Raw genomic sequence first — 26713 nt, 5'->3', positions numbered from 1 at the left:
CTTAAAGAAAACAAATGGAATTCAAAAATCAGAGCCTAAGTCTGTGAGAATGCTTTCAAACCCAAGGTTTTGAAACAATTTTATGACTTCCTTTGTTCAATGACAGCATTCTTCTATTGTACATTGAGTACAAAGCATTGGCACTGCGATGAGATCCTTGCTATGAAAAACATGGATTATAAAATGTGAGATTGTACAACCCACTGGTTTCCAAGAACATTTTGATGGAGTGACAATAGAAGCATTGGCTTCTGTGCAAAGAACCTAAAATTCTCAGAAACAGAAGTTGCAGGGCATTTGTTTTCCAAGGTGGAATCAGTCTTCTGCTTTTGACACACTTAGTTTTCAAACTGCTTGGAAACAGCAGATGGTGAACTGTTAACTGTGGAGTGTGCGCGCTGGGCTCGCAAGTTTATCTAAGCTACTGGGCTAAATCGTATGAACTAGGTTAAACCACATTCTGAGAAAAGTGGCACCAAAAGAGGATAAAAACTGAAATTTCAGAGAAAAAAAACAAATGACTCATTTTCAGATTGTTGATAATGACGAGATTACACATCCATTTTCTTTCCATTTTGCAGTGATGACACAAGCCATATGCTGATAGTTATGCAAGACAAGATGCACAAATATTGTGCTGGTTTCGAAATGCATGGACAATACTTAGCCAGGAGGCACCCAATGTATACACTCTGTACTACTACAAAACAAGGATGCCAAATCAAAATAAATTCTTGACAGATCTGTAAGATGACCCATGCATCTATTCAAAGTGATGCTGTGTGTGCTAGGACTGCCAATACAAACCTTCCACAGCATTGCCAAAAATGGAGATTGGCAATACTTTATAAATATCGTACAGACTCCCTACAGTCTGGAAAGAGGCCTTTCGGCCCATTAAATCCACACCGACCCTCTGAAGAGCATTCCAACCAGACCTAGCTCCCTACCCTGTCCTTGTAGCCTGCATTTCCCATGGCTAACCTACCTAGACTGCACATCCCTGGACAGTATGGGGCACCTTAGCACAGCCAATCCACCCTAAACTGCACATCTTTGGACTGTGGGAGGAAACTGGAGCACTGAGGAAACCCGTGCAGACTCTGGGAGAATGTGCTAACTCCACAGAGACGGTCACCCGAGGATGGGATCAAGTCTGGGTCCTTGGTGCTGTGAGGCAACATTGCTGTGTTGGTAACAAAAAAAGGACACGGGCGGGGAGCGGGGGTGGGGGGGGGTGTTTACTGCAGTTCTCTCAGGCTTCACTATTGTTCATTTGCTCCCAGCTAACCACTGAAAAGACTTGGTAGGTTTTAAGATTATTAACATCACATTTAAAGACAATCATAAAACACGTGCATGCCAGACAGGAGATCAGAAGGGTGTTGGTGTTTGCTAGATCATAGCTGATTTCTACCCTCATTCCATGACAACTCTAGCAATGTGCTCACACAGTTCCTTCTGAATCTGTGACCCTTATACCCTGGATGGAGAAGGGCAGTAGAAGCATAGAAACATCATCTGCAAGGTCCCTCTGAGCCATGCTCCAGAACTAGATCACTGCTCCTTCAGTGTTGCTGGGCCAAAATCCTGAAATTCCATTCCTAACAGCAATATGGGTGCCCCTACCCCACATGTGGCAGTTAAAGGCATCAAAAACAACAGCTCACATCTAATAAGTGAATTTTTGGAAAAGTCCGTCTTGGATCCGTAACCCTTAAATGTCCTGTATGTAACAAAAGCATATAAATTTCAGTTGTGAAGTTGACAATTATAGCAATATTTCATTCACTGAGCAGGGAGTTCCACAGGTTCACAACCCTTCAGGTGAAGATGATCCTCTCAACTCAGTCCTAAATTTGCTCCACCTTATTTTGAAGCTTTGCCCCCTTGTTCTACTTTCATCTATCAGTGGAAACAACAACCAGCTTCTGTCTTATTTATTCCCTTCATAATTCCTTCTAAATTCCAGAGAGTATAGTCCCAAACTACTCAATCTCTCCTCACAAGTCAACCCTCTCAACTCCAGAATAACCTAGAGAACCTTCTGTGCACCTCCTCCACTGCCAGCATATTCTTTCTCAAGTCAAAGGAACCAAAACTGTACACAGTACGCCAGTTGTGGCCTCACCAGCACCCTATACTGCTGCATCATAGCCTCCCTGTTTTTAAACACTATCCCTCAAGCAATGGAGGACAATATTCTCATTTGCCTTCCTATTTACCTGCTGCACCTGCACACCAACTTTTTGTGATTCATGCACAAGGACACCCAGGTCCCTCTTCACAGCAGCATGCCACAATTTTTCACCTTTAAATAAGAGTTCATTTTGTTGTTATTCCTACCAAAATGGATAATTCATGCATGGATCTGCACTGCATCATACAGCTGTGGAACAAACTGACACCTGTGTCAAGTATATTGTTTCTTTTCCCCCCAATTTGCATGGTGACACAGTTAAACCTCTTGATTCAGCATGTGTGTGGCTGGTCAATGCTGTGATGTGGTATTGCTAGTGGAATCTTCTCCAGAGAATGTTGTGGCTTTTTCTGTACAAGTTTGGTTTGAAATGTACGATACCGCTTAATAGTTTTAGCCAAAATAAAACTCCTTTTCAACTAAGAAAGTAGGAACTGTGGGTGCTGGAGAATCCGAGATAACAAGGTGTGGAGCTGGATGAACACAGCAGGCCAAGCAGCATCAGAGGAGCAGAAAAGCTGACATTTCAGGCCCAGACCCTTCATCAGAAAATTTTCTGAGGGGTCTAGGCCCAAAACATCAGCCTTCCTGCTCCTCTGATGCTGCTTGGCCTGCTCTGTTCATCAGCTCTAAGCCTTGTTACCCTTTTACAACAAGGTGACAGTAGAACTTGAGCTCAGAATACATTTTTTTTAAAGAATGACCTTGACAGTGTTTTAAGGGGGACAGTTTCATAATCCCAGTGTCGGGGTTTGGAATAAATGCTTTCAAAATAGTCTATTTCTAACATCCCAGATCTAGACTCCACTACGGATAAAATAGTTCCAGACTGGCTTAAAGAAGAACTGCCTTCCACAAAGGAAGGGTAAACCTGATTACTTTATCTCCCAGCCCCGGCCCCCAAAAACCACTTAAAAAGAAAAAACAATTTTTGCGGTCTTTTCTTCATTGTGCAATTTGAACTCAACCTTGAGGCTGAAATTCCAATAGTGACTAAAACCTACTTACCTCGTGTAAGGATATATTATTTTTGGTTCAATAGTTAAAGATGAGCCTTTAGGCAGACTTCCTGGTTGCAGCCACAATAGTTTAACAAAAACATGCAAATAGCTCAGTGGATCACACCCTCCATGGGAATGGTTCATTTGCCCAGATATTCCCAGCTATCAAATTTTTTTTAAAATTTTAAGCAATGTCTAATCATAGATCAGTTGGAAACTATTCAGTCCCTCATATCCACACATTCTCTAGAATTGCAGTTTATCCAGTTCCACACCCTCCCCCTTTTCCCTACATCCCTCCATACTGTTTTTTAAAGCATTATCCAATTCTCTTTCAGAGGGCTCGCTTTCCAAAAAAATGCAAAGGAAGTGTCAGAAGTCACATGACACCAGATTCTAGTCCAATCGATTTATGATTGTATTTTCAGGTTTAAGCTTGCGATTTCAAATAAATCTACTGGACTGTAAGCTGGTGCCCTGTGACTTCTGGCGAAGGAAGAGGACAGAGTAGGGTCATCGTTCACACTAGTGGGCAAGCCAGCTTCGTAGGGAAGATAATGTTAATTATCTCAGACACCTGCTGCCTGCATTTATCCAATCCACATCCATTTCCATTTATGGTCATGGAACGATTCTTACTTCTGAATTCAACAGCTCAGAAATATAGAGCAAACTGATTTCTAAAACAAGACAAGAGATTGCTTTGTGCAGCGATTCATCATTTTAGTGGCTTTCCTGTGATAAATGCCATTTTATATTAACATTTACATTCTTCCTGTCCTGAGAATGCCAGTCTTCAAGTGTATCCGCATATCTATTGTTTCTTAATAGAGGGTATACACTAGCCTTTTCATTACAGGTTTTGATCATTGGCAATTTTTCAAGATTTCATTTGGAGAAAGTACGGTGGTTTTATAAAATTCAAGTCCATGCAGGTCAGGGGGCCTAATTATCTATACTTACTTTCTCAATGACCTTCCCTCCACAAGCTCAGCCATGCAGATGCTTACTGATTATTGCAGTGTCCAGTTACATTCACAACAACTCAGATACTGCAGCAGACTGTACCTTCAGCTAGCAAGGTAGGGACAACATTCAGGCTTAGGTGACAAGTGGCAATAACACTCATGCTATGCCCATTCAAAGCAATGACCAATAAAGAAATAATCTAACAGTCTCTGCTAAATGGAGACTTACCCCTCACCCATCAACATCTTGGGAATCAGCATTGATTAGGACCTTAAAAATATCAGCAACCTAAATGCTATAAGTTTACACTGGGGAGTGCTCTGTGTCTGTGGAACTGACTGTTCTCCATGACAGAACCCACCACAAATAGTTCAGAAAGTGTTTCTTCCATCTACCTCTCAACTCAAACATTTCTATTTAACCTCAAGTACCTAAATGCCAGTGTAGTGCTGGGGAGAATGAGCAGTTCCAGGGGAAACTTGATGTTGATATGAGCAGAATCTCCAAGTCAGTGTATCTCTTCCAACTGGGAGCATTCAGTGCAAGGTTGGACATGGGCCACGAGGCCAGGCTCTCCTGCCTCGGACATCATACTCTGGCAAAGATAAATGAGAACGGGCAGAGATTATTTGAGCTAACAAGTCTAACTGACATTTTTATAGGAGAAACAAGGTGTCTTGGAAGCATCCAAGATCAGGGAATTGGCACCAGCTTGACTAGATCATCACCTGATTTTACTGTAAACATACAGAGGTACCACAGTGCTGAGAGAGATACAGGCCATTACATTAAAAATTTTCATTCAAAGCAGAAATGTTAGATCGTATTGAATTCAGCAAACGCTACAGTCCAGATAAAAATCAACTGTTTCTCACTTATGATTGCGCTGATACCCTATATTAAATCTTCCCCCACCCCAGAGTCAAAGGGAACATGCTTCAAGATGCCATCTGCAATACTTTGCAGAGTTACAATATCAGGAAATGAAGAAAGTGATGACTTGGCCGAAAATGGTGGAGGGTGACCAAATAGGGAGAGCTAGAATTTGCTTTTGTTGTTCAGAGTATTGAGTATATGATTGGGACACTGTACAGGACACTGGTGGGGCCAGTATTAGAACACTGTACGATTCTGGTCACTCTTTTATAGGAAGGATGGTGTTAAACTTGAGAGGGTGCAGAAAAGATTTACAAGGATGTTGCCAGGACTAGTGGGTTTGAGTTAGAAGATGAGGCTGAGCCTCTCCTTCCCTGGAGGATTAGAAGCTAAAGGGGTGACTTTATAGAAGTTAATAAAATGGAGGGACATGGACAAGGTGACTAGCCAAGGTCTTTTTCCTAAGGTGGGAGCTCAAACCTAGAGTGCATAGGTTTAAGGTAAGAGAGGAAAAGATTTATAAAGGACCCAAGGGGTAATTTTTTTCATGCAGAGGGTGGTGTGTACATGGAATGAGCTACAAGAGAAAGAGGAGGAGGGTGGTACAATTACATTTAAAAGGCAGTTCGTGGACCAAATTACAAGAATCTCTTGAATCAACTTTTCAAGCCAACTTTCTACGGAACAGCCCCTAGCCCAATTTAACATTCTTGTTAGACCATAAGATATAGGACCAAGAGGTAGGCCATTCAGCCCTAAGAATCTGCTCCACCGAAGGAAATAACATCTGACCTGGTAATCCACGTTAATTTTATTGCTAACATATTTGTTTCAGACATTTAAAAGAAAACAAAAATGTTCTAGGATTACTTAACCAAGGGTCTACTGGGGCTTTATTTAAAAATAGAAGAAAAAATGTTATCAATCTAATTTTGAGGGCAAAACTTGCACTCTGTTGCCCCTTTTCTCACGACTGAGAACCAAGTCTCTGAAGGGTCTCGGTCAGAGCTGCGCAACTCATCCCCAGTGGTTAGGATTCTATCTGGGAAATGAAGTGGGAGAAACACACTACAGGCGAAGTGGGATTTTCTGCGAAGAGTGTAGGAGTCAAGTTCAAGCACAGCACTGAATATCTGGCTCTTACCACCAGCCCTCACCAACCCAGTCCACCCTCTCTGTGCAAAGCCCACTTTGCCTTGCCAAATGCAAATGGATTTAATAGCTGAGAAATTGTTTAGTTCAACCTCACTCCAACAGTTGAGCCAATCCAAAGAGCCAGGTGCAGAGCACAAAGGCTGAGCATAGTTACTGTTCCAACCTGAGTGGTCCCAAGTAGGAGTCGTTTTAATGGAATGAATGGAGAGAGCAAGAACGAGCGCTAAGTATAAAAAAAGTGAAAAGACATTTCTTTCAGCAAGGATACAGGCTTCATCCCACAGCACATAGCTACTAATTGCAAAGTTCTCCCAAAAAGCTGAAATGTTTACAATATCATCAAGCATTCGGCAAAATGAGCAGTCGGATCAGATATATTGTACACTCAGCAGTGCATAGTTCACAAACAATGTAAATAGATGTACACACAAGATTGACTTCAATTTTAGATGAATGTATAAATGGGTGATAGAGAGAACAATAATCTAGAGCACACACTGCTACTCCTTTCGTCATTCTGACAAAACACAAGTATACACTGTATTTTCTGTAATAATAAAAGCAATACTGCAAGACCAGTTATGCTCATTTTGTCCATTCAATAGAATTTCAATTTGCATTAAATCAGTTTAAAAATGTTATTCAGCCACAAGGTTAGTGGACATGTTGGACGGCATTAATGCCTGGAACAAAAACTCCAAGTTTTCTTCATTATTCTACAGAAAAACACTGATGTCTACTCAACATTCCTTACCCAGTCATACAACAGCCACTGAATAACTGAGAAAGTGCAACTTGCTGCATAAGACATCAGAGCAGGAAAAACCAGACCAGCTCAGCACTTTTCCTCAGAAAACAGGAACCAAAGGACTGACTGAACAGAAGATTTCACGATTAGCTACTTCACAATCAGTAGAGATGTAGCTGAGATTTTTGTCCTCATTTTGATGACTTCATTTTTGACGCTCCCCACAACAGTCAGCAGAAGATGCAATTGGCTATTCAACAGTCCCACGACCCCTCTCGTCTGGGAGGATGAGGACAGTAGATATCTAGAAACAACTAGAAGATCCCTTCCAAGTCAGACACCATTCTGACTAGGAAATACATTACTGTTCCTTCATGGTCGCTGGTTAAAATCTTGGAATTCTCTTCCCTACCGTCATTCCGTGTAAACTACAGCACATGAACAGCCACACTTCTAGGAGGCAGATCACCACTACCTTCTCGACAGCAATGAGAGACTGGCAGGAAAGGCTGGCCGAACCGTTCAGTGAAATGCTGCCTTGATGTCAAGGACAATCACTCTCACCACACCGAGTTCAACTCTCTTGTCCACGTTTGGACCAAAACTGTAATGACGTGAGGAGCTGATCAGCCTAGGCAGAGCCCAAACTGAGCAGCAGTGAGTAGGTAATGCTGAGCAAGTGTTGCCTGATAGCACTGCCAGTCACCCCTTACTAATGATAGAGGGTCTTAAAGGCAGTATTTGTCAGGGTTTGATTTGTCCTGTCTGTGCACACAATTATTCACATTGTTGGGTAGATGCCTGTATTGTAGCTGTAATGAAACAGCTTAGTTAAGGATAGGCATAGTTCTGGAGCATGATGTTGCAAGAATTGTGTCAGATCCCATAGCTTTTGCAGTACCCAGCCCTTCAGCTGTTTCTAACATCAGGTGAAGTGAAGTGAAGTGAATTGGCAGCAGATTGGCCTCTTGTGATGCTGGGGACTGCAGAAGGAACCAAAATGGACAAGTCACGTAGAACTTCTGGTTGAGTGTGAAAGCATTAGCCTTGCACTGGTGTGTTGGGACCCCCTCGTACCATCGAGGATGGGGAATTCATGGAACAAAAGCAAAAATTGCTGGGAAAACCCAGCCGGCCTGTCAGCATTTATGCAGAGAAGGCAGAGTGAACATTTTGAACCCACTGACATTTCATTAGAGTTGATAGCAGGTAGGAGAAAAGGTGGTATTTATGGCAAAGACAAGGGGGAGTTTTTGGGTGGGGGGGCAAGGCAGGTGACACAATGGGTAGCTTGTCAACCTTTCAGGAACTGAAAAAGATTCTTTTGCAAGTCAACACCCAGGAGAAAAATCTCAGGCATTAAATATATTTTTTGCATTATTAACAGCAAAAATAGAAAAGAGGAGGACAGTGTTTGACTCGTGGCTAAAATAATTCTAACACTATAACAAGGAGTGTCCTTACCTTTAAATTGGTAAGGAGGAAAATGAGCCTGGTGGATAGAGCAATGACAGGAATGTAGGGGGCAGAATCCTGCAAGTTTCAAAGTCATGTGAAACAGCCTGCAGAAACTGACCCAGTCAAAAGTTGGCAATCAAACCAATAGACCCAGATTGGTCAGATGACATGTGAGGACTGAAGTTAAACCAGTGGATTTAAAATCCTGCTCCTTTCCTTGTCACTTCTGTCCTCTTCCCAAAACGATCAGGTTTATTTTGTAAGAACACAAGAAACAGATGATCGTTCCATCCTTCAAACCTGCTTCCTATTCGATATTGCTGCAGCCATGGTGACAACTGAACTCATGAACTCTAGATTTCTAACCAAAGGCTAGAACCACAACAGTACCACACCCAGTACCAAAATGACTGGAGGATATGCACGATTAACAATGTGACACAGGAATGGAGGAAACCATGCTGTGTTGCCACAGCAGTCATCAAGTAGGTGGTTCAAACAGAGGGCTGGTGCAGCTTGTTTAATAGCAGAACAAGTTATAGAGAAGTAATCACCCTGTGGGTTTGTGCAACTTCTCAGCCTGCCATAACCTTTTACATTGCCAAGTCAAACTGGTTTGCTCTCGACACATCGGTCAGTTCCATCGTCCAGTTTCAGCTTTAGAACAGCAGAGCTTTTATTAAACTTGGGGTCACACATTTGTGGAGCTGATTTGCTAAGTCTCTCATAACTGATGGCGTCCTAATCGGTTTGGCGGAGGAAGCCTCACTGCCACAGGACATCATATGCTTCACCAGCATTTCCCAATCACCACTGTAACTACTTACTGCTTTCGTTCTACTTGGCAGTGGAGTGTGCCGCGGTTCCAAAAACAGCCACCACTACTTGGTAAAACGTGGGACCAACACCAAGTTGCCCTTCAAGTCACATGTTGACTTGTGACAAATATCGTTGTTCCCTCAATGGCCAAAATCCTGCGATTTTCTGACCAGCCACATTGGGAATGCACACATACCATGCAGCTGCAGCAGCCCCAGAATGCACGGCACTGTCACTTTCACATCGTTGCTCAGGGAAGGCCAACAAAATGCTGGGTCTGCCAGGGAATGAATGAAAAGGACAAAGTAAGTCATAGACACACAAAGCTGTGTTGTTAAGAAAATGGCATCCTGCAACAAACCTGGGAGACAGCACCCAACACCTTACAGCAACCATCAATCTTCACAAGCCTTTAAATAGGTCCAACCCCTTCAGAAGATCTCACACAGCAATGGGTAGGGCAGTTCCAAACATAATTACAGCCAGGCCACGTGAAGCATGGCGAAAGTTAATTTACATGAACAGAGAAATGGCCTAGTCCTGGGCTGCAGCAAAGATCACATCTTACATAAAAAAGGTAGATGCAATAATTAAACAAGTCTGGTCAGCATGGTCTCCTGGATTCATTTCAATCACTTGAGGTCAAAGCGGGATTTTTCCAGGTTTTTGATTTTCCAAATTGGACTTGGGGTTGATCCCATATGGAGTGTGGACCATTAAGTTACAGACTGTGGTTGAATACAATTCTGCTGCTCCTAGGCGTTGGTTGGTCAGACAATCTGTTCTGTACGTCTCTCATTGAGCATTATGGTAATGCCACACAACACCATGGAGGATACTCTCACAGTAAAGATGTCACTTCATCTCCTTTGGACTACTCCAAATTAGTCAAATGGTATCATAAACTGATGCACCTGCAAGAATACTGGTAGGGATAAGTTGGTCTTAGTTTTTCTCTCTGGCTGGTTCCCACAGCACCTGCTGCAGACCCAGTCTTGCAGTTATATCCTTTAGGATTTATTCAGCCCTGTCAGTTGCGGTGCTATTGATGCACACTTGAAGATGGACATTGAAACTCCCCTCCCAGAAAACAGTGTGTCCTCCTTACCATCAGGTGTTTCTTCCAATTGGCACTCAATAAGAATTAGTACTTGTTCATCAGCCAAGGGTCGGAATGGTGAGGGGGACAATAAGCCGACAGTTAGCAAGTGGTTTCCCTACCATGTTTGACTTGAAGGCAAGGGACATGAATGCCGAGGACTCCATAGGAAACTCCCTCCTGACTGTATGCCACTGTGCTGCCCTTCTGTTCAGGCAAGACATACTCAGTTATTTGGATGGTGCATCCTGGGACTTGGTGTATCAACTATTATACCCATCAGCCAAGGCAGGGCTGTTGCTCAGTTTGTCTCTGGGTTCATTTCCTTTTGGTAAAACCGAATGGCTTGTTAGGTCAATCTGAGTGGCATTGAAGTGTTAACCAGATTGGTGAGCGAGGGTCTAAGTCAAACGTAGGCCAGGAAAGCAGATTTCCTGCTCTAAAAAGGGATTAGTGAACCAGGTGGGATTTTGAATGACAAAAACCAAAAGAACTGCAGATGCCGTAAATCAGGAACAGAAACAGAAGTTGTTGGAAAAGCTCGGTCGGTCGGTCAGTCGTTTCAGGTCCGGTGACCCTTCCTCAGAACTCAGAAGATCTCAGGAAGGGTCACCAGACCCGAAACGTTAACTGATTTTTTTTTTCTTCACACATGCTGCCGAACTTCTTCAGCAAATTCTGTTTTTGTTGGGGATTTTAATGACAAAAATCGATTCAGATTCAATAGGTGACGTTATAGTCAAGTTTCTGTAGTGACCATCATGCCACAGCCATTTATTTCAATTTGTACCATTAATTTCACCGTATGGTTATTCATGCTTTTAAATATCTTTTCACCCATTTCTCTCCCCTACCCCCCAAAACACCAACCCTACTTGCTGGTGCGGACTGCACACACTATCCCTTGCTGCCACACTATGGTCATCTTCACTATATTGCTACCCTGCATTATTATTGCCTTGCACTTTTCCACTAATATTTTAAATTGCATTTCACAAGCCTTTCACCTGCTTAGTTAGTTTAATATTCCTTCTAACTAAATAATTCACCAGGACATCAGTCCCAGCAGGGTACAGGTGAAGTCTGTCCCAAAAGGCAGAGCTTTATCTTTGCCCTGTACTGGTGCCAGTACCCCACAAGTCAAGACCTATTCCCTCCCACACCAATCCATGTGCCACACATGAAACGGTCTGATCTTATTTACCTTTTTTCCACATTTGTTCGTGGCTTAGGCAGTGACACGGAGAGTTAACATTCAAAAGGTTTCTATACCAATTCACTTTCTCAGGGAAAACGAGACAGATCAATTTTGCTAAATGAATCACCTGACCAACCTCAAAGTGAATTTTAAGTTACCATATTATGTAAAGCTTGCAACCACACTATCTGTATACAAATCGATTCACACAATTGTTTCGACTCCATCAATTGGAACGCGTTTACATGCTGAAAGATTTCTAACTACTGCTCACATCCAAATCTGCACCTTTAGAGTGATTAAGAATGCCACCTAATCTCTTTAAAACTATTTTCCGAAGAGACAGTTACAAAAGAATTACAATTGTCACATTGACTATAAATATGCTGCAAAAGAATCACATGCTCCTATTTCAGGAGCTGTAAGATCACTACATATTCCAAAGTACACAAAAACCATCAGGAATACTTTCTGTTCAAAAGTACAACATGTGGAAATTCACTGCGAAGTTTACTTACTTTGCTGCTGGCTTAGGTTTTGTTCCAGTGTTTTGATGGTATCTGATAGAGCTTGATTTATTGAGTGAAGGTTCTGCCTCCCAGTGACAGCTTCCTCCAGTTCATGCTGTAACACTTGTGTCTCCGCTCTGACTGAGGCTAATGCAGCGTTCTTGTCACAGACCTGAATAACAGCATCAAAAACTGGTTTGCTGCAAGTTAATTACCCAGATAAATTGCACTTGCTCGTGGGTCTATATGCACAACTCAAATACAATGATTGTTACTTAATGGGTGTAACTAGATTCCAACAGTTCCAGCTGGCACTGTTCTTATGACAAGGACTGTAGTTCTATTTTAAGACCAGATAACTAAAATGAACCCAGTTAAAAATTATTAAAATACACAAACTGTCTTAAATATACAAGTAACCACCCACACCTTCCACCCACACAAGCTCGCTCACTTCCTTCAGTACCGGCTTGTACAAAATGTCAAAATAGTCCAATGAAAGAATTCTCAAACAAACAAACAAAAATATCTAGATATCAAATACAGTCAGTCAATCCCATAGACAAAACAAAAAGACACACACAATTGGTACAGACAATTTGGGCAGGATCAAACTTGCCTCTCTTTGCAGATCTTCGAGCCGTTGAGCAACTTGGTACAGCTGAAGTTTGACAGCAGCTGCCGCTGTCTCCGTTAGCTGCTTCTGGGCTTCAAGTTCTTGCAGCCTGTTAAACCAGCAGAAAGCCACAAGCTGACAATGACATTTAAAACAGCAAACACCTGCGTAATAAATGGCAAACCCCTCAGCTTGGAATCCTCCTGTAGCACTGGCATCAGTGCACAACAAAAGACACCGAAGCTCGGACTTGGTTGCTCCCTTACCTTTCAAACATGAAACTCAAAAGTAAAAACCACTGACGCCAGTGTGAACATTTCCAAATTCTGCACTTCCCTGAATAACAAGCGCAAGCCCGTAAAATGAAAATGTAACTACCACGCACAATGCTCATTATTTTTAGATTATAATCTTCTTTGTTAGTGGCGTTAATGTTGAGGCTGCCAGAAGTTTAGAACACCACTTCTGGTATTTTACTTTAATATTTCAGCTTACATGTAGTGATTTATTACCGCTGGTGAATGAAAATGCTGATTTAGATAAAATATTGTGCTTCACAAGTCAACAGCAGATATCTTTTTCAAAATACTGCAGGCTGTTGTGGAAAATGGAAACGTGGTGCAGACAGCTATTATAGGGTCATAAGAATCAAGAGCAGGGATAAACCACTCAGCCCTTCAAGTCTGTTCCACCATTTGATGGGATTGTGTCCTCAATTCTACATTACTGACTGCTTCCTTTTATTATTGGCTCTGTTATAAATCGAAATCTGAATTGCTGGGGGATTTGTGATGGTCTGCTTGGCACACACTTTGAGAGCACCTCAGGCCAACACTGGAATCAAAGGGAAGTGTTGCGTCTGGGATAGGTCAGTCAGTCCGTCTGTCTGGTCTGTTCAAATAGATTACGGTTACATGCATTGCTGTGATTCCACGTCCTGCAAACCTGACCTTAAAAAACGGTCAGAGAAAGGTAATGGTATCCTGAGTGTACAGGCTGGCTTGCCATTGTTATGTGACCTCTACAGTTATGCGGAGCCTACGAGAGCCACAAAGTGCACACACCACTAGAAGCCAGATGTGAGAGTGGTGCAGCTGGAGAGAACCAGCTACTGAAAAACAGAGCAAGGAACAAGATAGGTCTGCAACGTTGAAACTGTGTGGGGAGTGCTTAAACATCTGTACATCCTCCACTCCCTGCTGACATGGAAATGAAATAGAGACAGGAGACAGGAGACAGGATTGGATTTCATTCCACTCCGTGGCAAAGCTATGAATTAGTGATGGAGTTGGTCTTAAAAACCTGAGCACATAAGAATTGCACCCCACTCTCAGGAGTTGGAGAAAGAGCTGCAAGTGGCTTTTGGAACGGATGGTGGGACAGAAATGCCAGACTGAAGCCTGAAGGTGATAGACTGAAAGCAAAAGGACTTCACTGGGATAAGATAAAGAGATACAGCAGCCAATGGATTTGAAAGCAGAACGATTGCTTATTGAACTATTTAGCAAAACTCTGACTTAAATTTGTCCTCCGAGTGCGAACCTCTACATAAACTCACTGCTTAAGGATGTGCAAATGTATCAAGGTTACAGAACAAGCCACAGCTTCTGCTAGAATCAAACAACTAGTGAGAGCAGGACCAGAAGTGCTATAATGCAAATAGTAAAGTAACCTCAACTTTATGCAGCAAGGACAACACATCGCACACGCACCATTGGAGTTCTCGCAAACTGAATGACTCCATTCAACTAGAAAAAGTACCAGTGTTGTCAATAAATGTGGAGCTGGAAAAGCACAGCAGGTCAGAAAGCATCCGAGGAGCAGGGAAGACAATGTTTCAGGCCAAAGCCCTTTGTCAGGGCTGAGGACTGGACAGGACCACAGACATAAATAGAGAGTGGGGTGAGGATGGGGCTGCGAGTTGGGTGGGTGGGATGGAGATAGGTGGATACAGGTAGGAGGGTCATGGTTTGTCAGTGGAAAAGGGTGGAGTGGATGAGAGAGAGTCAGGAAATGGGCAGGTTGGGGATGGAGGCATTTTGAAGGTGAAGGTGAAGTCAAGTCAAGTCAAGATTCAGGCCATTGGTCTGTGAGCTCCCAGGGTGAAATATGAAGTGTTGTTCCTCCAGTTTACATTTGGCTTCACTGTGACAGTGAAGGAGGCCAAGGATAGACATGTCACCAGGGGAGTTAAAAGTAGATGGTAACCAGAAGGTCGAGCTAGTTGGTGCGTGCAGAGCACAGATGCTCCGTGAACTGGTTCCATCCATGTCTGCATTTGGTCTCCCCGAGATAGGCACGACCACATCAGGAGCAACAGATACAGTAGATCAGGTTGGATGAAGGTGAATCTCTGCTGGATTTGGAAGGATTGTTTGGGGCCTTGGATGGAGGAGGTGAGAGGGGAGGTGTAGGGGCAGGCGTAACACCTATGGTTGCAGGGAAAGGTACCAGGTGTGGTGGATGGTTGGTCCAGATTGTGGAATCGACGAGGGCGTCTCAGCGTGAATGGTCCCTGTGGACAATGGATATGGTGAGGAGGGAAATATCTTTTTGGTAGTGGGGTCCGATTGTAGGGCAGAAATATTTTGCGTGGAATCTCTGCTCCCTCAAACTATCCATCTTCCGACTCACCCTTCCTACTGACAAATCTCAATAACCCCCTACCCACATCCACCCATCTCCATCCCACCTACAGTCTCCCAGCTCCACCCCTTCCCTCTATTTATTTCTGTGGTCCCATTCCTTCCCCAGTCCTGAAGAGGAGTTTTGGCCCAAAATGTTGACTGCCCTGCTCCTGAAATGCTGTCTGACCTGCCGTGCTTTTCCAGCTCCACATTTATTGACACTAGCTTCCACCATCTGCTGTCCATACGGTCTCCAAGAACTTGGTATTGTCTTCGATTGTGGGCATTTTTAATATCTGTATGTGTCATCACAGTGGCTCATTGATTAGCACGGCTGCCTCCCAGAACCAGGGACCCAGGTTCGATTCCACTGTGTGCGCGGAGTTTGCACATTCTCCCAGCATCTGTGTGGGATTCCTCTGGGTGCTCTGGTTTCCTTCTATAGTTCAAAGGTGTGCAGGGTGGGTGGATTGGCCATGATAAATTGCCCGTACTGTCCAGGGATGCTTTGGTCAGGTGGGCTAGACATGGGGAAATGCAGGAGTAAGGGGAAGGAGTCAGGGTGGATGCTCTTCAGTGGGGCAGCGTGGACTCATCAGGCCGAGTGGCCTGTTTCCACACCGTAGGGATCTGGATGCGAGTTTGCTCGCTGAGCTGGAAGGTTAGTTTTCAGATGTTTCGTCACCATTCTAGGTAACATCATCAGTGAGCCTCCGACGAAGCGCTGGTGTTATGTCCTGCTTTCTATTTATCTGGTTAGGTATCCTAACCAGATAAATAGAAAGCGGGACATAACACCAACGCTTCGGAGGCTCACTGATGTTACCTAGAATGGTGACGAAACGTCTGAAAACTAACCTTCCAGCTCAGCAAGCAAACTCACATCTAGAACCTCAACCTGAGCTACAAATCTTCTCAAAACTCGCTACCGTGGGGATTCTAGGATTCAATGAAAGTGACAGCAGAGTTTAACTACAAGCCACTTCAAAGTATCTACCTCAAACTGCGACTATTTACTCAAAAAGTATTTGCAAAGAACTTTACTTTAGTTTGCACCGGAACCATCTGGATGTTAACATGGGAGGTCATTTACATCTGTACAGGACATCGATTAGGTGACTTTTAAACTACTGTGCTCAGTTCTGGGCTCCCTGCTTTAGAAAAGATTTTGTAAAACTTGAAAAGGGTTCGGGCAAGATTTACAAGAATGTTGTTGGAGATGGAAGGTTTCAGCTCTGGGAGAGGCTGAATAAGCTGAGACTATTTTCCCTGGAGCTTCAGAGACTGAGGTGTGATCTTGTAGATGTTTATAAAATCATGAGGGGCATGGATAGGGTGAATAGTCAAAGTCTTTTCCAGAGTAGGGGAGTCCAAAACCAGCGGGCATAGGTTTCATGAGAGACAGGTAAAGATTTAAAAGGGACCTATGGGGCAACTTTTTTTTTAAATGCAGAGGTTTGTGTATACGGAATGAGCTCCCAGAGGAAGTGGTGGAGGCTGGTACAATTACAACATTTAGAAGGCATCTGGATGGGTGAATGAATAGGAAGGGTTTAAGAGGAATGTGCTAAATGCTGGGAAGTGCCACTGGATTAATGTCAATATGTCAATAGTGTCAAAGGAGGGTTTCCTAACGCAGTACGTTGACAGGCCGACGAGGGGAGAGGCCATTCTAGACTTGGTGCTTGGAAACGAGCCGGGGCAGGTATCAGATCTTGTGGTGGGAGAGCATTTTGGTGATAGTGACCATAACTGCCTCACATTCTACTTGGCTATAGAGAAGGAGACGATTAGGCAAAATGGGAGGATATTTAATTGGGGAAGAAGAGGAAACTATGACGCGATTAGACATGAGTTAGGAAGAATGGACTGGGAGCAATGGTTCCATGGTAAGGGAACTATAGACATGTGGAGACTGTTTAAGGAACAGTTGTTGCGAGTGATGAGTAAATATGTCCCTCTGAGACAGGCAAGAAGGGGTAAGATAAAGGAACCTTGGATGACGAGAGCGGTGGAGCTTCTTGTGAAAAGGAAGAAGGTAGCTTACATAAGGTGGAGGAAGCTAGGGTCAAGTTCAGCTAGAGAGGATTACACGCAGGCAAGGAAGGAGCTCAAAAATGGTCTGAGGAGAGCCAGGAGGGGGCACGAGAAAGGCTTGGCAGAACGAATCAGGGAAAACACAAAGGCATTTTACACTTACGTGAGGAATAAGAGAACGGTCAAAGAGAGAGTAGGGCCGATCAGGGATAGCATAGGGAACTTGTGTGTGGAGTCTGAGGTGGTAGGGGAAGCCCTAAATGAGTTTTTTGCTTCTGTCTTTACGAAAGAAACGAACTTTGTAGTGAATGAAACCTTTGAAGAGCAGGTGCGCATACTGGAATGGATAGAGATGGAGGAAGCTGATGTGCTGAAAATTTTGTCAAACATTAAGATTGACAAGTCGCCAGGCCCGGACCAGATTTGTCCTCGGCTGCTTTGGGAAGCGAGAAATGCAATTGCTTCGCCACTTGCGAAGATCTTTGCATCCTCGCTCTCCACTGGAGTCGTAGCTGAGGACTGGAGAGAGGCAAATGTAATTCCTCTCTTCAAGAAAGGAAATAGGGAAATCCCTGGCAATTACAGACCAGTAAGTCTCACGTCTGTCGTCTGCAAGGTGTTAGAAAGGATTCTGAGGGATAGGATTTATGACCATCTGGAAGAGCATGGCTTGATCAAATACAGTCAACACGGCTTTGTGAGGGGTAGGTCATGCCTCACAAACCTTATCAAGTTTTTTGAGGATGTGACTAGAAAAGTTGATGAGGGTCAAGCTGTGGATGTGGTGTATATGGACTTCAGTAAGGCATTTGATAAGGTTCCCCATGGTAGGCTCATTCAGAAGGAATGGGATACAGGGGAACTTAGCTGTCTGGATACAGAATTGGCTGGCCAACAGAAGACAGCGAGTGGTAGTAGAAGGAAAATATTCTGCCTGGAAGTCAGTGGTGAGTGGGGTTCCACAGGGCTCTGTCCTTGGGCCTCTACTGTTTGTAATTTTTATTAATGACTTGGATGAGGGGATTGAAGGATGGGTCAGCAAGTTTGCAGACGACACGAAGGTCGGAGGTGTCGTTGGCAGTATAGAGGGCTGTTGTAGGCTGCAGCGGGACATTGACAGGATGCAGAGATGGGCTGAGAGGTGGCAGATGGCGTTCAACCTGGATAAATGCGAGGTGATGCATTTTGGAAGGTCGAATTTGAAAGCTGAGTACAGGATTAAGGATAGGATTCTTGGCAGTGTGGAGGAACAGAGGGATCTTGGTGTGCAGATACATAGATCCCTTAAAATGGCCACCCAAGTGGACAGGGTTGTTAAGAAAGCATATGGTGTTTTGGCTTTCATTAGCAGGGGGATTGAGTTTAAGAGTCGTGAGATCTTGTTGCAGCTCTATAAAAAACTTTGGTTAGACCGCACTTGGAATACTGCGTCCAGTTCTGGTCGCCCTATTATAGGAAAGATGTGGATGCTTTGGAGAGGGTTCAGAGGAGGTTTACCAGGATGCTGCCTGGACTGGAGGGCTTATCTGATGAAGAGAGGTTGACTGAGCTCGGTTTCTTTTCATTGGAGAAAAGGAGGAGGAGAGGGGACCTAATTGAGGTATACAAGATAATGAGAGGCATAGATAGAGTTGATAGCCAGAGACTATTTCTCAGGGCAGAAATGGCTAGCACGAGGGGTCATAGTTTTAAGCTGGTTGGAGGAAAGTATAGAGGGGATGTCAGAGGCGGGTTCTTTACACAGAGTTGAGAGAGCATGGAATGCGTTGCCAGCAGCAGTTGTGGAAGCAAGGTCATTGGGGTCATTTAAGAGACTGCTGGACATGCATATGGTCACAGAAATTTGAGGGTGCATACATGAGGATCAATGGTCGGATGTTCCATGTTCCATGTTCCATGTTCCATGTTCCATGTTCCATGTTCCATGTTCCATGTTCCATGTTCCATGTTCCATGTTCCATGTTCCGGGCATAGACAAGTTGAACCAAAAAGGGTGTTTCCATGTTGGCATCCCTAGAACTCTACACAAGCAAGGAAAACAAAGGCACGTTGCTTGTGCACGGTCAAGAGTAGCACTCCCCAAGAAAGTAGGAATGCCAGGAAAGATGTTGAAATCGTCCAGATTCACACAGAGCCAACAGTTTTAGGTGCTTTGGAAATCATCCCTGAACAGATACAATTTGAAAGGCAAGAGCCTTGCTCAAAATCAAGCAGCAACATACAACTCTCTAAATATTGGAGGAAGAAGTGGTGAGAGGATGGCTTGAAATCAGGGACACACACTGATTCCTACAGCAAGTATGTTAGGCGTAAGTGAAGCTACAGCCTTAGGGACAACTTGTATGAAAGAAAATGGAATCATTTCCATATAGACAATGAGGAAAGATGTTGCCAACTATCCACACAGGCAGGCCCTCATGGAAGTGAGTCTCGTCTGAGGAAGACAAAAGCAATGCTCCACCAACCAAGTGTTAGTCATGAGATTAGGGAGCATTTTGGGCAACAAAGTGCATGATTTTCCAGGCAGACCATGGATGAAGCATGGAGTAGACCTCTTCTCTTTCCCAGGAATTGATAATCTTCTCACCATCGAATAATATTCCAAACAATTACTTACATCCAGAAACATCCTGGCCAAAGAGACAATTGGCACACTGCTGGACAAAAATCAGGAAGGCAGACACCCATGACACCAGCAAAGGAAAGCACTCCAAAACTGCTGGATCCATGCCCCACAACCAACTTCACCTTCAACAACCATATATTTAGACAAATCAATAGAACGTCAGTGGGATCCCCGAAATCAGGACTGATTGCAGAACAGACAGCACTCCCCACTATCCAATCCAAACTCTGGTTCCACTATGTGGATGACACCTTCATGATTATCAAAACACAACACTAGAAGAAACCCACCGACACAAACAACATCCTCAATGGAATAAAATTCACAACAGAAGACAACAACCAACTACCCTTCCTGGATGTAATGGTGAAAGAACAACAGGGAACAACCAGGCTAGAATACACAGAATAACCACACATATGGACCAGATTTTTAATTACACCAGTAACCACTCCAACATCTATAAACAGAGCAGCATCAGGACATTATTCAAATGGGCCCCCAACACACTGCAGCAACCTGGAATTGTGCAAAGCAGAACAGGAACACTTGTACAGAGTTTTCAAAAAGGAATGGATACTCAGAAAGCACAATTCGCTGTTATTTCCTTGACTGACCACAACAGGAAGATACAACACGGCTGGGCACATTAATCACTCTACAGTACAGAGACATATCAGAGAGATGACCACAAGACTACTCAGACCCTTAGGCATTAGGGTAGTCCATAAACCAACAAACAACCAACTTTCAACAGCTACTGATCAATGTAAAAGGATCCCATGCCAACAAACAATAAAACTAACGAGATATACAAAATACCATGCAAGGACAGTGAGAAACACTACATAGACCAAACTGGAAGAAAACTGACAGCAAGGATATATGAACACAAACTAGCCACCAAGAGACACGACCAATTCTCACTGGTCTCACCACACACGGACAATGAAGAACTCGACTGGAAGACAGCCATAACAGCACAAACTGGGAATTCCTGGAAGCCTGGCATTCCAACTAGTACTCCAACACACAGGTTGAACTAGAACCAACATACAAACTACTGAAAAACAGAGCCACAAGTAGCACCAACGACCCCAGCAAACCAAGGCATATATGTAACAAGCAGGACAGAACACCAACGCTTCACCAGGGGCACACCGACGATGTTATCGAGCAGGGAGAAGAAATGTCTGCAAGGCAACAAGGCAACTTTGACCTGTGTTTAGTAGCTGTCAGCTCAATCAAACCCAATGAACATGACAAGACAGATCTATTGTCATGACCCTGAATATATACATCCAATTGGTAAAGCTGTTCCTTTGTTCCATTCAGGAGTTCCAAGAGATCCATTGTTCTCCAACAATAGGCAACATGTGAACAGGTAACATGGCAACAGCACTTACCACAGGAATCTCATCCCAGGAATGAGCAAATACCACAGGGAACAGCCAATGGCCATGCACTACCTATCATTTATAGGCTTGCACAATTTAGGATACTACATATACAATTGCATGTGCAAAATCTGATGAAAATGGAATAGTCTAGAGAGTTAACACGCTGATTTGATAATGATAACCTTTGATGACCATGTATATTGAGAAACTTGCATAACTTATAACTGCTAATGGCAGTGCAAATGTTTTTATTTAAATAAATGGGAGATATTTGAAGAAACATCAGGAGAAATACAACTGGACCTTTAGTTTACTGGCTGACCTGTTGTGATCATGTCACTTTACCTCAGCTGCCAGTGCCTGTATGTGCAGTCTACTGAAACCATTAAACACACTGCTTTAAATAAATCAACCTTCCTTTCGACATTTTCAATCGAACCCCAACATCTGCAGCAAATCTGGGTTGATAGGGCTGTTTCCACTATTCTACCAAGTGGTGCTGTAGGTCATGCCCCAGAACAACCTGGTTCTAATTACTAAAGTTCTGAACATCCTCACCAGCAGAAATATCATAGATGGAGAGGAATTATCTGTACTTTTATTCAATTGTCTCAATACTCAGAAATACAGACTTGCTATGTGTAATGTGACTGTGAAATTGTACCCTCTTAAGTGCCTGAACCTTCATTATTAGCAATTGCCACTTGCCCAAAACCAGCGGATTTGTCCTACTTCACTGTCCACACCTAGTGGCTTCTCTCTTGTTCAGGTGCAGTTGCTCCGTTTTGCTTCTCCGAAAGTTGCTCGCCAATCTGATATACTCATGATCCGCAGCCAGCTTCTGTTCTTCCAAGTCGGAGATGTTCTGAAGCCACAGATGCCTTTTTTCCTGCAGATTATTCCTCAGGTGCTGAAACAGGGTGAGAGAAAAAGCAAAATGAAAGGGAAAAAAAAGGTTGAGAACAGCACCTCCCTGGAGCAGCCATCTCTGGGCTCCAATCTGCCCTGGCAACAACAGTGCAAAATAATTTTCCATTCATGCACGTGCAACCTGCAGCCCCATCCAATTCATCCTAGGGAAGAGATGACAACAACTCCCATTCCGTACAGTACCTATACCACATAGAAAAATGCTGTAAAAATAAATCTGCAGCTGCTACACAAAAAGGAGACAGGGTCGATGACCGAAATGTCAGCCAGAGGAGTGTCAGAAAAGACAGACAGACAGAGAACAAATCCCAGAGCTTCTGGACGAAACATTTGAATGTATAGCCATTAAAAGGTGGACTGATAGAAACTGGGAATGCTCAAAAAGGCCAAAATTGGAGCAGTGTACGCATCTAGAAGGATATTTGTTGGACTCATCTCAACCAAAGCCAAGCCTTGCGTCAAAACTATTGGAATGCAACAGGAATAAACTTCGGAGGTCAATATTGACCTCCTCTGGGGAGAAAACAGACAATGGCTATAAACAAATGGTGAATCCCTTGTCCATTCTACATGCAGCTCCCCATCATCTGTCTATTGAGGTGAGAAGGATGATAACTAATTCTTATTATTTTTAAATCCAGTGCAAAGCCAAAATTGACTTCTAGATTTTTAAAAATGGCCCCATTTTCCTTTCTCTGCTTACTCTCTTCTACGCACCTCACGAGATATTTGAAACTAGTCTGAGAAAGGTTTGAATGAAGGCATGGAAATAACTAAAAAGATGTTGAAATATATTGCAGATAAACAGCACCTTTTATCTCTCGCTGAACCTGCTCAACCATTGCAGTTGCGAGTAAATATCAGGAAATCCAAATAAGTCATTAAGATGAAAGCCAAATACTTCAGATGTTGGCGATCTCAAATGAAAACAAAAGTACTGGAAAAACTTAGCATCTATGGCAAGAGAGACAGAGTTTGGAAGAGTTCATTGGTCTCAAAACATTAACTGAATCTCTTGCTACAGATCTGCCAGACCTGCTGAGTTTCTCCATCACTGACTTTATTGCAGTTCAGATGCTTGGTCAGAAGAGGAAGTAGTTGATGTTGTAAAATGGCTAGGTTGAATCTGACCTACCTCTCCCCACAGGAGAAAGCAATTGTAATGCTGTGTAAATTACCAACTAAAAGAGCAAGGGCATTTTTCTACACCCATGTAGTTTCAGTTGACCAAATCAGAACACCAGAAGACTCAGAAGGGCGTTTTTGTTTCTCTGGTGACTGGGTAAAGAATTCTTGAAAGACTCGGCTTCAAACACAGCTGGGGTTTTTACTCCCTAATGCAACGTAGCTCAATGAAAACACAATTGAGTAAAATGCACGATTGAGCCAGATTAATATTTACACTCTGCCAGTTGCATTGAAATACAAAACTCATGCAGTCATTGTATGAATCTTTGGTGAGCTTTAGAGAACCTTGGGTGTTGGGTGTTGGCCTACGCGATACCAGTTTCACTACTGAGCCCAAGGACGTGAAACATAGAAAATAGGAGGAGGCCATTCAACCCTTCAAACCTGCTCTGTTGTTCAACATGATCATGGCTGATCGTCCAGCTCAGTCCCCTGTTCCCGCTTTCTTCCCACACCCTTTGAACCCTTTAGCTTTAAATGGCTATATCTAACTCTTTAAACTTCTTTGGCCTTAACTGCTTTCTGTGGCAGAGAATTGCACAGCCATAAAAGGGAAACAACCTAAAAAAAAGGGCGAGAAATGGAGGTTAGAAAAGGTTAATGATAAATAATTAGTTTCACTTTTACTCAGGGTTTCTAACCAGTGACTAATAAAAGGGGGTTAAGCAGAAAAACAATATATAATTTTAGCAACAGCAAAAGCTCACATGCATAGACTTATTTATTAGAAACAAAAAAAGTGATGCATTAAATAGGGCAACTAACAGGTATTAAGAAATGCATTTCATTTCTGTTAGATGCTGATAATAAGAATCCATGCTGGTTACTTCCCCTTAAGCATTAACTTCCTTATTAGATTTTTAATTAAAGCTCTGTAACAACAGTTATTGTAGCAAAAAGCAATTGTTAAAAATGGCTTGACACAAAGGAAGTTCTAGGGGCTACAATTAAAACCAAAAAAAATACCGCAGTTGCTAGAAATCGGAACGTGCTGGAGAAATTCTGCAGGTCTGGCAACATCTGCAGAGAGAGGGGAACAGCTAACATTGAGTCTGACAGGCCATTTGAAGTTTCTACTAATTGACTGGTAGAAAAGTAGGCATCATTTAGTACATACAGGTGCGGGAGAAGTTAGACAAGCATTCCGCATTCTTCCTACTGACCAGCATAACAATAACGTCCCACCCCCTTACTGATCGCCAAGTGGGAGATAAATAGCTAAATATATTGTATCGTCAGTTTGTAGATTTGAAGAAAAATTGCTTGGGTGAAGGGAACTACATTCACAAAACAAGTGAAACACCGCTACATGCTTGGAACTTGGCGCTAACCTGTCATGTCTGTTATCGTTCAATGAGTGAGGTATTGGTGAGAAGCCTCCAGTCGAATGATTAAATTGAATTCGGATTTCCCAGCCCCTTTCATTACAGAGAATTATACAGCACATAACTTCGATCCCTACAGTGTGCACAATTCTTTCCTCATTTGCTATGACAAAGTGACAGTGCAATGTTCTAAATACAAATTTTTTTAAAAATTTGTTCATGGGATGTAGGCCTCATTGGCTAGGCTGACATTTATCGCCCATCCCTAATTTTGCACACAGGGAAGCTGCAAGTCAACCATTTGGGTGTATCTGGAGTCAAATGTAGGTCAGGGTGGCAGATTTCCTTCCTTAAAAACAAAGGCCATTATCGACCAAAATGGGTTTTTAACAAAAAAATTGACAGTACCCATTAGGCCAGCTTGTTGTCATTTCAGATTTTTATTGCCATATTGTGCTGAGATTTGACTCCACAACATTAACCTGGGCTCTGGATTAATGGCGCAGAATATTATCACTTAACCACCATCTCCTGCAATCTTTACAGCTCAAGGATGTGAAAGGTGCAAGATAATGCAAACTCATCCTTCCCCCCAGCTCCTGCCAAAAGTTATCAGGTCCATGTCGAGGACAGTTCCCGGTCCACTTATTCTCCAAGGTTAGCAACTGCATGAGGCAGTTTGGCATGCCATTAAAAACTGGGAGAAGGACGACGTGGGTGAATGAAATCTAAAGGAAAAACACCTGAGGAGCTGTGCTGCTCTTTTTGGCTTCACTGATTCAGATCAGTGGAACTGAATTCATACAGATAGCCATCTGTTCTGGTCACTGGAGGTTGCAGATTGCAATTTAACAGAGTGGTTTCTCAGAGATGAATTCTACCCCATATAGTGTGTCCGCACCATTACTAACACAGAAGAGTCTGTCTGGTCCAGCATTCTGAGAACACAAGTTATATTACAGTCAGGGAAAAAAATCTTTGTTCGAGGCAAATATTTGACTGAAAATAAAAGATACAGAAACAAAATAACAAAACATCTTGGGATTAACCAGAACAAAAAAGGAGTTTGTGCAGTGCATTGTTTGATTATTTTATTAGCAGAACAATCAGAGGAAGAAGACTTCAAATTCACGTTTGTTGGAAAGTTAAGGAACAGAAAATATTTCCAAAAGGCTTCCTGTGCGAAACTTTAATAAAACCAAAAGTGGAATATAGCAGAATGGATCAGCAGGGGCTTTCTTGCTTTTGGATTACAAATGCCTCCCAAACTCAGCTGAGGGATGGATGTCCATATTTTCTCGCAAGGGGACAATCCAACAATAGTGGTAAGTTTGGACAGGGTTAACCTAGATTTGATGAGGAGGAAAACCAGCAGATGGGACTATTTTGATTTTCAGAAAGTTTTTGACAAAGATCCTATGCAGATTTGTAAACCAAATCAGCACTTGTGGGATAGAGGGTAATGTACTGGCATAGACTGAAAGTTGTTTAACAGGCAAAAATAAATGGGTCATTCTTCAAATGGCAGGATGTGTCAAGGTGAGAGATTGTCCATGTCCAAAATAAACCCAATATATTCTTGTTATTGTCGTACTGAAAGCTAGGTGCATCAAGGAATTAAGGAGGGAGATGGTACGTTGGTTTTTAATCACATTAGAATTCTAGTACATGAGTGAAGAAGTCTCGCTGCAATTATACAGAGCATTGGAGTGTACACATGGAGCTCTGTGCACAGCTTTGAACCCCTGAAGCACACAACGAAGTAAATGTTCACCAGACTGGTACCTGGAATGGCAGGATTACCCTTGAAGATTGAAGCAGCTGCACAGACCTTTATACTCTAGAGTTAGGAGATCAAGAGTTGCTGAAACTTAAATTTCTTACAGGGAGGAGTTGGGTAGATGCAGGGAAGGGGACTCCGCTCTCAATTGG

At 43.0% G+C, this 26713-nt stretch overlaps 1 protein-coding gene across 1 annotated transcript in view; it reads right to left on the bottom strand.

Moving 5' to 3' along the window:
- lrmp (lymphoid-restricted membrane protein) overlaps positions 1-26713 on the bottom strand; it is a 153502-nt gene that overhangs the window by 66328 nt on the left and 60461 nt on the right. The window contains exons 16-19 of the mRNA XM_059654704.1: positions 22085-22248; positions 12652-12757; positions 12042-12204; positions 9423-9503 (exon numbers count right to left, since the gene is read on the bottom strand). Coding sequence (XP_059510687.1) covers positions 9423-9503; positions 12042-12204; positions 12652-12757; positions 22085-22248 — 514 coding nt within the window. The remainder of the gene's footprint in view (positions 1-9422; positions 9504-12041; positions 12205-12651; positions 12758-22084; positions 22249-26713) is intronic.

This window comes from Stegostoma tigrinum, chromosome 25 (assembly GCF_030684315.1).
Source record: "Stegostoma tigrinum isolate sSteTig4 chromosome 25, sSteTig4.hap1, whole genome shotgun sequence".
Classification (NCBI taxonomy): domain Eukaryota; kingdom Metazoa; phylum Chordata; class Chondrichthyes; order Orectolobiformes; family Stegostomatidae; genus Stegostoma; species Stegostoma tigrinum.
The sequence above is the reverse complement of the archived record's forward strand: the minus strand, read 5'-3'. Positions and strand labels throughout refer to the sequence as shown.